General features: G+C 34.7%; 1 protein-coding gene across 1 annotated transcript; it reads right to left on the bottom strand.

Moving 5' to 3' along the window:
- Nucleotides 1–356: 356 nt before the first annotated feature.
- On the bottom strand, nt 357–3,436 carry guca1c (guanylate cyclase activator 1C). Its single transcript, XM_043259597.1, has 4 exons — nt 3,242–3,436; nt 1,825–1,974; nt 1,130–1,217; nt 357–573 (listed from the first exon to the last, which is right to left on the bottom strand). The coding sequence occupies exons 1-4, from the start codon at nt 3,434–3,436 to the stop codon at nt 443–445; spliced, it is 564 nt and encodes a 187-aa protein (XP_043115532.1). The 3' UTR covers nt 357–442.
- Nucleotides 3,437–10,812: the final 7,376 nt, after the last annotated feature.

Here is a 10,812-nt window from a genome sequence, read left to right as displayed (position 1 = left end):
ACATTTAAAATGCCTGTTATATTAATGTTGTGTTTATAATTTGTTAGACATATTAACTGAGGCTTATGTCCATATACATTTAGGGCCACTGTATATGCAGCATATCATAGAGCATCAAGAACATGCTTCACACATCAGCAAATGGGACACATGATCCATTACACCATGGATTCATCTCCTTTTGTGTCATTTCTGCCTGCAAGAATGACATTTTCAGACTTGTAGAGGTGATTCAGTTAAAAGTAGAAAGGTAAGAGAGAGCTCTGCTAACTGGAGGCACAGAGACAGAGAAAAAGTGTATAGAAAATAACAAATGATGATCACTCATGTCCACCTCTGAGATGCTGCTAGCAGGTTTCACCCTCTACTGAGTCTGTTTTAAGCTTTTTATCCACAGAGCTGATCATGTTTAATCAGGATGGGATGCATCAAACATTGGCAGTCACTCCTTCTTTTTTTGCCCATTGACTATGATCTCCAGGACGTGGGTGAGGTCCATCATCTTGGTGAGCATCTCCATGATATCAGGATGTTCTTTAGCCCCTGTGATGAATTCCTCCAACGTCAACTCACCTGCAAAAGTACAGGCATTGGAGAATAAGAGTGAATTCTTTTCGAGGTCAGATTTGAAAAATAAGTAAAAAATACATCAAATAAAACTGCAAACACAATACTGCACAGAATAATATAATATTTAATAAAAATATTGTTTAAAATGTTATAATCATAAAAGAAAAGAACCTTTAACTAGTTATATTGTTTATATTATTGTTTATTTAGCCGTTATACTGAGCAAGACTGACCTAAATTTTTACCACTTGAATTTGTTCTCTGTATAATGAATATTAATTTTAGTGCATAACCTTGGTCTTATACGAGGTCTATAAAGAAAACTAAACTGTGGCCCTTGTTAATTGCAATAGTGGTGTTAGCTTAATGGTTTTAGATTGGGGTGACTATACTATACAATGGTTGCAGGTTCCCTAACAGAAAAGACTGTAACACAGTTGTGACCTTGAGCATAAAGCACAATGCACTGGACAGGAGAAATTTGTGTTATGTACATTTTTCAAAATAAAATATTCCGGTTAAAATATTACATAGGTTAATATGTTTTATAAGCTCTCACCTTCGTTATTGACATCAATTCTCTCGTAGATCAAAGATACAATATCATCTGGAGGGATGTCATAACTGCGGGTAATGTCCTGGATGGCCTGCACATAAACAAAAGAATATTAATATTTAATATTCTTTATTAACACCACTGTCTTAATGACACAGTATAATAAAAACGACTGTCTTGGAATATATATATATATATATATATATATATATATATATATATATATATATATATATATATATATATATATATATATATATATATATATATATATATGTTGCTGTTGCTACTATAGTATTCCATTTAAAGATACAAACTCGTTTCATCAGTTTTACACATGAAGATATAATAGTATGTGTGAAAAATATTTTTGAAATGATGTGGGCATGAGAAGAGTATCAGAAGTTTGGTAACAAATGATTTATTCATGGAGCAGGTTGCCTCATGGAGTCCTCCGTGCTGAGACCACAAGACCACATACTATTTAGTTTATCTCCCTAATAGCTGGAAATTTTGAGAATAAAATAGAATAAATGTGATATATGTGTGCATTTTTACTATGGCATGTAATTAAAAAGCAATTCTAAAAACTTTTATGCCATGCTATGACTAAGAGCACCTTTAAAGCAGAACTGTACTCTGAACTAGTAGCTGTACACCAGAGGAAACACTGCATACAGAAAAAAATGATACTTTACTTTGAATATGGTCTCCATTTCATCTCTGTCAATCTTGCCATTTCCATCCTGATCAAAGAGTTTGAAGTACCACTTCAGCTTCTGGTTTATCTCTCCTTTCAGTAGAAGACTTACAGCTGCAATGTATTCTACAAAATCTATATAACCATCCTGCAAAAAAAAGGACAAATATATATGAATATGTAATATATACATGTTATAACACATTTAAAAGGGACTTTAAAACAGTATGCATTCATACATTGAAAAACGAGTTAACACACAATAGAACAGAATGAAAGCATCTTTGGTTTAAAAATAGTTGTCCCCAGGATAGTCAGTGTTAATGCACACCCATAAATTTATCACATATGTCTTTGTGCCCTCGGGTTACAAAATTAAAATTGAATTAAATCAACCTTCTATTAACAATTTGCAAGCTGATTGTACATTGCGCACATTCACAGATCTGACTACCTATCCTTGTTGATCCTGGAACAGCATTCCAATCAACCAATCAGGATTGAGAGATAAGTTTAACCTCACAACCACAGTTAGGTGCTTCCAAACCCTTGTTACTCAGGTATCATTTCACACTGACTTCAGGAATAAATGATGGATTAGCTTTAGAAGTAGATTTTTGAAAAATAATGTTATTCCAGGACCAACAAAAGATTTGAACCCCACACCTACATTGCTAATAATGACATTTGTGTCATGCACACCACAAACGTAATGTGCATAAAAACAATTATCACCTTAAGAGTTTTCCTTTCCCACACTGAACCTATGAAAGTGCCTAAAGCACCTTACTGTGTAAATATAAAACATAATAAAAGATAACCGTAATGATACCAGACATAATAATAGACTCACTGTGTATCAAGGTTACACTTCATATATGGTCTAATATGCAACTCTCATGTTTTTCCACAGGAGAGCAACTGTACATTTATCATTTATCTTTAACAACACTATGAAAGTCAAGAGCAAGCACAACGAGATATATTAATTAAATATGTGTTGAATTAAATAAGAATGTGTCCTTTTCCTAACACTTCAATTTTACACTGGAAACAAGCTGTTTTCAAGCTATTTTCACAAGACAGAAATGCTGTCTACGTGTGGCCGGAATGCAAAACAGAAAAAATACTATACTTTATATATAATACTCAAACAGCTTGGCAGGATTCCTGTGGACTATATAGGACAGTAATAGGCTTATGCTGAGTGATATACGTAAATGTCGCCTGATGATTTAACTGTTTATTTGTTTGCCACAGCAATGGATATGTGAATAATAAACCGTTTGAAAAAAAATATTTCGTAATTAATTAAGTTGAATAAAATAATACATTAAAAGAGAGATTTTGGTCTCCTAACTAAATGACCAATCTCCGTAATATACCTAAATGTTCCATTCAAACATTTCTCTCACCCCATCCATATCAAAGGTGTAAAAGACTTGATCCACATAGCTGCTGGCTTCCTCAGTCATCCCCTGCATCTGTAGCATGGTCTTGAGTTCAAAGAGCGTGATGAGACCAGATGGCGATTCCCTCATGAACTTGTTGTACCAGTGGTGCATGTCCTCAGCCAAGACTTCATCCAGGCTGGATCCGTGGGCACCCATACCTCCTCAGAGAGCCTCTTTGTAAATGGAATGTAGAATTGGTTTGTCAAATACAGAAGACCAACAGTAGCTGCAGTTTAGCGAGTATGAGCTGTGAACAGTTTGCCGCTCCAAGCAGGGATTGACTGTTGATGACGGCACAAAGACTAAAGCCCTATAGACTAGGCAACTAAAAGGAGAGATAACCCTTTAATTGGATAACTGCTGAAATCTTCCAAGAACTAAAGGGACATCTATGGCCGTCAAAGAGGGAAATTGGAAAGTCTCCATAAGGACTTACCCCTCCCCTTTGGGGATAGGTAATGATTTGCAGTGATCCTGAACTTCCTGACCTTGTCAGCAAGGGATTTAGGTACAATGATCAATCACTTTCCATGGAGAGGTCAAGATCTGGCCAATAAGCTTAAATGTTCCTGGCTTCTCTGTATAAACCCCGCCCTGGGAGACTTTTTTGTAGGATTTAGAGATGTAGAGTTCTCGTCTTGGGAACCCCTTTAGAGAAGGCTATTTTTGGGTCCACCAAAGTTCAGTGTGGAACGTAACTAGGGCGGAGGATATTTTAAGAAATGATTAAAACTGTATCAAGCGATACAATCTGTATCAAGGGGCCAAATATAGCTGGGATCTGCTAAATATAAAACACTTAAGTAATACAGTTTTGCATTGAAAGCCACTAAGTCGATGTTTAAGAAGTAATTAAGGATAGTGTGACTATTATTATTGTTTGTGTGACTACTATTATTATTTAGAGTCTGGCGTTTCTCTGAATTCAGACCTCAATTAGACTTTGTTTAGAAGGGACGTGCTATTGTTTTTCTAAGTGATCAGACAAATTGTTCCACCCTGCAACACTCACCCAGAACAATCATCTAGAGAAAATCTTTAGAAAACATTTAGTAATGTTTTAGGAACACTGTAGTAACAGGCTAAAAATAATGAAATCAACTAAGACACTCAGCATTGTCAGAAAGTTTATAATGAGCAAACACTACATTTTTTGTTCAGAAATTATGAACTAGACTGTTCACACCATAATTTGTTATTAATATTTTTTTAATAGCCAGGAACATTTTCACCATGTCTGAAAATATGTATTATAATAATATTCCGCAGGTGAAACTGCATTTTGAATATGTTTAAAATAAAATATATTATTTCAATAATATAATTTAAAACAAGGTAACATATTTATCTTGCTATGGCTATGTTAGCATTTTGCAGCTAAATTGGAAATGAACCAATAAAATTGTGTTGACAATAGTTGACAGTATTTATTTATTTATTTATTTATTTTAAGAATGACGTTTTACAGATAATAGATAACATAATTTAATTCAGCGTTGTAGTAGGTGTAATTAAATCTAGTTCATTTTTAAATGGATATTTAATTGACATTTAACCCTTTATAGGCAAAGCTAAAGACTCGCTTCTAAACTCAACCCCGAGTGTCATGTTTATCCAACACAGCTGACCCATGTGTGACCCTGATCTCTGATCTGCATGATCTTTTACTGGCATGTACATGATCCATTCAGGAAAACAAAGTGCAACCTCACTGAGATTAAATGCAGAGGATGAATCAATCAGACTATCAAAGATCAGTGTTCCCATTATAGTAAAGCTGGCTTCAGACGATTAACAATTTCCAAAACAGATTACATTAATTCTGTTGAGATTCTTGTGACTTCTTAAATAACATCCCATGCAACATACAATCATAAATGAAATCATTAATTATGATTCATTCTGTAAATTCATTCTGTAAATGATTTTCACTCTGAAAACATTTCTGTAATATTTCTCATTTTTGTGGTTGGAGTGCTAGACGAAGGCTTACACATCAAGATCTTTTAATTAAAAAATTACTTTTAGCTTCAACACACATTAACCATTGAAAACATTAATCCAAGATAAAGTCAAGTAATAAATAATCAGCAGTAGCTTTTATGATTGCAAATTTTATGATTAAAAATGTTACATATATTTTATGTTGCAAGTCATGAAAACAAATGCAAGTCATCTGCTCAGGATGGGCTAACAATAAAACCAGGAGCAAATAAAGAGGTAAAGTTAATTAATCGAACAGATGGCATGGCCAAATTGATGCCATCCTTGCCAATCTGGTTTAAGCAGTACTATGCTGATTACTGAATTAAATCTCTTATCTTGTCTCTATTTAATTAATTGTGAACTTATTGATTATTCTGACATTCTTAGGTATGCAGACATAGAATGAATACAGACGTCTAACATATTGTCCCACTGGCCCACCTATAATGACAACCACAAAAATAATTTACATGAAACTGAGATTGCAAGTGTCACATTAAAGGAAACTCATTCAATGGCAGCTCTGTCCCAATTGTTTCTTTTAGATGATATCTAAGACGTGTGTCTCTAGAGTTTCAATGTATATTCAATATGTCTCACATGCAGCCTAAGAGAAACAAAAAAGACTTTTACTTTAAATAATGTTCAACATACATTTGCATGCATTTAGTAACAGACCGTTACTACTGCAATTAATTTTAGCTATACTGTCACCTGCACCTGTACAGTGTAATATTGTTAAGAGATTGTATTATACTATAACTTTCTATTATTCTAAAATGTTTTTCAACGGCACAAAAGCAAATCTGAAAACCAGAGAAATAAAGCGCTGTAGTCACGCAGATGTAGCAGAGATTAGGTTGAGTAATCCCTGGCACCAGTCACTAAACACAAAACTAAACTGCAAAAGAGCAGTACCGCCCCCTACAGGACACAAGAAATAAACTCGTGCAATAGCAAAATCTGATACATGCGGTCATTTGAGTTTTTGGCAATACTGATAGCTGGTGGCTAATTTATTACCATGAGTGTCAATTTAACACATTTAATATGAACATTTGTAAAATAAAGAATAAGTGATTTGTGTTTGGCTTGAATGTGGCATCCTTCTAGTCATAAATGAAAAGTGAAAGTATGTGTTCGTCTTTTCGCCATTTTAAACAAACAAAATGGATTCTTTGCAATAAGCAATGAAAAAACATTTTTTAATATGTTTTTTTTAACTTGTTGGAAGAGGTGGATGGTATTTATTTAGGCCTACCTGGTTTTATGTAGCCAAATTTTGATTAAGGTGACTGTTCGGGTCTCTAGACGCTTTACAGATTATTTCTGCATGAATATTCTGAAGAACGTATTTATTTTTATATGTGAAAATGACAGTGTCTTCTGAGTGTGAAGGCTCAGTCTCCAGCTGAATTAAATCTATCTGCAATGTCCATCCAGAATCAGAGTGGAGACTCCCTAAATAAAACAAAATCAGCCAGGATACTTTAAATTCTCACTGTATAATTTTTTTTTTCTATTCCAGTTCAGTCCAGCAGAAGATATCGGATTCACCAGATTTCAGATGTGTATCTATAAGTGTCCGATCTATTGAACAACCAGTAAATATTAAAAGTGGAGACACACAACCTGAGTTCATGTATCAACACTGTACAAAATATGATTATTAGAATGATTATTAGATTATAACACTTGTTATGAAGTAGCCTGCATTCACAACAATATAAAAACTATTGATTCTCTTGATGATGTTAAGGTCAATCCATCCACCCAGATCAGACCCAGAAGTACCTGTCTGTAAGAAAGATGACGAGTTTTTGAATTTTGCTGTAATCAAATTGATCCTGGAGGACATTGATTATCTTGTCCAGGTTTGTTTGATTAGGGTTGAAGCTAAACTCTGCAGGAACACCGGCCCTCCAAGACCGAACTTGGTGACTCCTGCTGTAATGGGTCAAAAATATTATAACTCACTGAAAAAACTGAAGTGATAATCTGTTTTTAGTTTGTTATGATACAGAAAACAAACAAAAATGTTTAAGAATTTTGTATTGTAACATACAGCTATGACTAATACTGCCTGAAGTCCTAAAGCCATTGAAATCACATATGAGGAAGAAGATTCATTGTCTGTATCAGGGAACATCAAAGCTGGGAAACCCAACACTCCTGAATGAGATCTACGTTGATCTCTACATCACAGAGGCTGAAAATGGAGAAATCAGTGCAACGACATCTTTAGATCTTTACATGAGCAAAACAAACTCATCAGAACTGTGCTGACTATGGAAGGGTAAATGACGTTGGAAAAACAGTGCCTGTACACAAGTTAATTCTAGACTGGGCTGAAGGAAAAGAATATCAGGACACCCACTTCATATTTCCACCTCCTTTCGGAGAGCTCAATTTGATACAAGACCAAAAAAATTAGCCTTTTAGATCTTATTCAGTGTTTTTTTTTTTCATTGAAATAACGGGAAAAAAAAATCTTTGATGGTGTCGATGGACCGTCATCTGAATTTTCAAATGTCTGATGAGATTGTGAGATTGTGTGATGATTGTGTGATGTCTTTCAATCAGCCTTAGTAGACGTGCTGCTGTCGAGCCTCACTGACTAGTGGCAGCAGATCTCATCCTGTCTGAGTGTGTCTATGGGGTGACAGAAGTGCGAGGTTTCAGTGACCCAAAGAAGAAGGAATACTTAAAGAGTGTAATAATGGATAATCCTGTCAGCCAGACTCTCTACATCTAGACCTTTTCCTGCATTTTCATCTGGTTCTATCAGTGGAATCTAATTATGTTCTTCTATAAAGTCTAATTAAACAGACACGAAGCAGCTCCACCAGCAATAACAAACGGCTGAGTACATCAAGAAGATCAGCACCAGTCACTCTCAAGAGAAATCAATCTTTTCCTACTGTCTAAATGAGCTGGTTGCCCATACACTAGTGGAGAACATGTGAAATCTGGAACACTGACTGATTTCAAGTTCTGGTCATCTCATGGGTCAGCTGTTGTTATTGACCTCAGAGGCAAAGTTGGTTTTAGAGACAAAGAGGGGAAAGTAAAACTGAAAACCTTCTTTAGATGCTGTGGTTAAAGAATTTAGACCAGTTCAGTAAGTATTACAATCACTTCACTGTTAAAAATAAGTATGAGTTTCTTGCTATTATGCATAATAAAATTTAAATAATAAAGTACTAAAATAGATGAATAAATAATAAAATAACAGAAATGTAATAAAATATATAATTAAAATACAAATATTTCTTGCTGATTGAAGGACCATCACCCTCAGCTCAGTCATGCCAAGACAACAGTTTGTAGGTCCAAACCGTATTCTCCCGTTGATATTGTTCTTTGATACAACCTGTATTCTTAAAAAACGCTATATAAATAAAAGAGATTGATCGAATGATTGATTCCAGCAAAACCATTGTTTCATCACAATTTTACCATCCATTTAGACACATCAACTCCTTCAAAAACAGCCAGAAACCTTGGAGTTGTGATTGATGATCAGCTGACTTTCTTAGACCACGTTGGTAAAACCAATAGGTCCTGCATATTTGCTTTATACAAAATTACTAAGATCAGGCCCTTTATTTTGGAACATGCTTAACAATTCCTTGTTCAAGCTCTTGTTCTGTCCAGGTTGGACTATTGCAATGCTATTTTGGCAGGTCCAATTAATCCAAAATGCAGCGACAAGATAAATTTTGAATGAGCCATAAATAATGCATGTTATACCTCTGTTTATTAATTTGCACTGGCGACCAATATCTACAAAAAATATTTTTCTATTCTATCTGTTTTCTGTTTATTATATAATTAAAAATGACTATGCTAAGCTATACTGAGACTTGTTGCTCTTTTATTTGATTGCTATCCGTCGCTTTGGCTAAAAGCATCTGCTAAATGTCTAAATATAAATGTAAGAATGTTAAAAAATGTTTAAAAAAAAAAAAAAAAAACTTTTTTTTTTTTTAATTTTTGGATAAAATATCCCTAAGGCTGGAATGTACTACACAATCTTTACCATTTTAAAACACTGGGCACTATACACTTAAAAAATTGGTGGGTTAAAAATGGACAAACCCAGCTATTGGGTTGTTTTGACTCAGTGGTTGGGTTAAATGTTTAATACAGTGATTAGCGTCAGCAATAAAAGGATCAGCCTTGATGTCAAACTCTGGCATCAGATAACTGAATCTGGTTGAGAACAAACTTCAAGATTCAGGAGCGAAACTGCTCGCTGATACTGTAGTAAAATTAGCTGAGTTCTATAGCAGATGAAGCTTGATGCCCTAATTTGGAGTGATCACGTTGAGCGGGGAGTAGATTTTACGATTTATAAACACGTGTCAAAGATTTTATTTAATGTTGTTCTGTCAAAGAACTTTTAAGAGTTTTAGTTTGTTTGACACGTCATCACTCCGAAGAGTGTTTCTTTATTCATGTAAATGGGTGTTTTTATTGATTTATTTAGTGTTTACGATGTATAAACACGTGTCAATACATTTATTTAATTTTGTTCGTGTCAAAAAACTTTTAGAAGTTTTAGTTTGTTTGACACGTCATCACGTGACCACGTGATTAGTCCGAACGGAGTTTCTTTATTCATGTCAATGGATGTTTTTTATCGCCTTCAGCTGGAAATGGACTGTTTACGTGGTCGTTGTACATTACTAACACTCTGTGTCAGACCGATAAACCTTTTCTCTCTCCATTTACAGGAGAGTGGATGTGGTGGACCTTATTTGATCTTATTCGGATATCAGTATCGCACAGCGACCACGTTGAAAACTCCATTTCAGCTAACGTCGATTAAAAACTGTCGTGTAAATGAACAAAGAGACACAGTTTGGAGTGATCACGTTGAGCATGGAATAGTTTTGACGATTTATGAACACGTTTCAAAGATTTTATTTAATTTTGTTCGTATCAAATAACTTTTAGAAATTTTAATTTGTTTGACACGTCATCACGTGACCACGTCATTAGTCCGAACAGAGTTTCTTTATTCATGTCAATGGATGTTTTTTATCGCCTTTAGCTTGAAATGGACTGTTTAACGTTGTCCTTGTATATTACTTACACTCTGTGTCAGACCGACAAACCTTTTCCCTCTCCATTTACAGGAGAGTGGATGTGGTGGACCTTATTTGATCTTATTCGCTTAGTAGTTCGGAGAACAGGGTATCAGTATCGCACAGCGACCACGTTAAACACTCTATTTCAGCTAACGTTGATTAAAAACTCTCGTGTAAACGAACAAAGAGACACAGTTTGGAGTGATCACGTTGAGCGTGGAGTAGTTTTACGATTTATGAACACGTTTCAAAGATTTTATTTAATTTTGTTCTTGTCAAAGAACTTTTAGAAGTTTTAATTTGTTTGACACGTCATCACGTGACCACGTGATTAGTCCGAACGGAGTTTCTTTATTCATGTCAATGGGTGTTTTATCTTCTTTAGCTGGAAATGGACTGTTTAACGTGGTTGTTGTACATTACTGACACTCTATGTCAGACCGACAAACC

The sequence above is a fragment of the Puntigrus tetrazona genome, chromosome 15, assembly GCF_018831695.1.
Source record: "Puntigrus tetrazona isolate hp1 chromosome 15, ASM1883169v1, whole genome shotgun sequence".
In the NCBI taxonomy this organism is placed as follows: Eukaryota; Metazoa; Chordata; class Actinopteri; order Cypriniformes; family Cyprinidae; genus Puntigrus; species Puntigrus tetrazona.
The sequence above is the reverse complement of the archived record's forward strand: the minus strand, read 5'-3'. Positions and strand labels throughout refer to the sequence as shown.

Excerpts from the sequence above, each read along its gene's own strand:
- guca1c (XM_043259597.1), bottom strand. The coding sequence starts at position 3,436 with ATGGGTGCCCACGGATCCAGCCTGGATGAAGTCTTGGCTGAGGACATG. Across the intron at positions 1,975-3,241 it reads ACACCTTTGATATGGATGGG|GATGGTTATATAGATTTTGT; the intron begins GTGAGAGAAATG and ends TTTTTTTTGCAG. Across the intron at positions 1,218-1,824 it reads AAATGGAGACCATATTCAAA|GCCATCCAGGACATTACCCG; the intron begins GTAAAGTATCAT and ends GTTTATGTGCAG.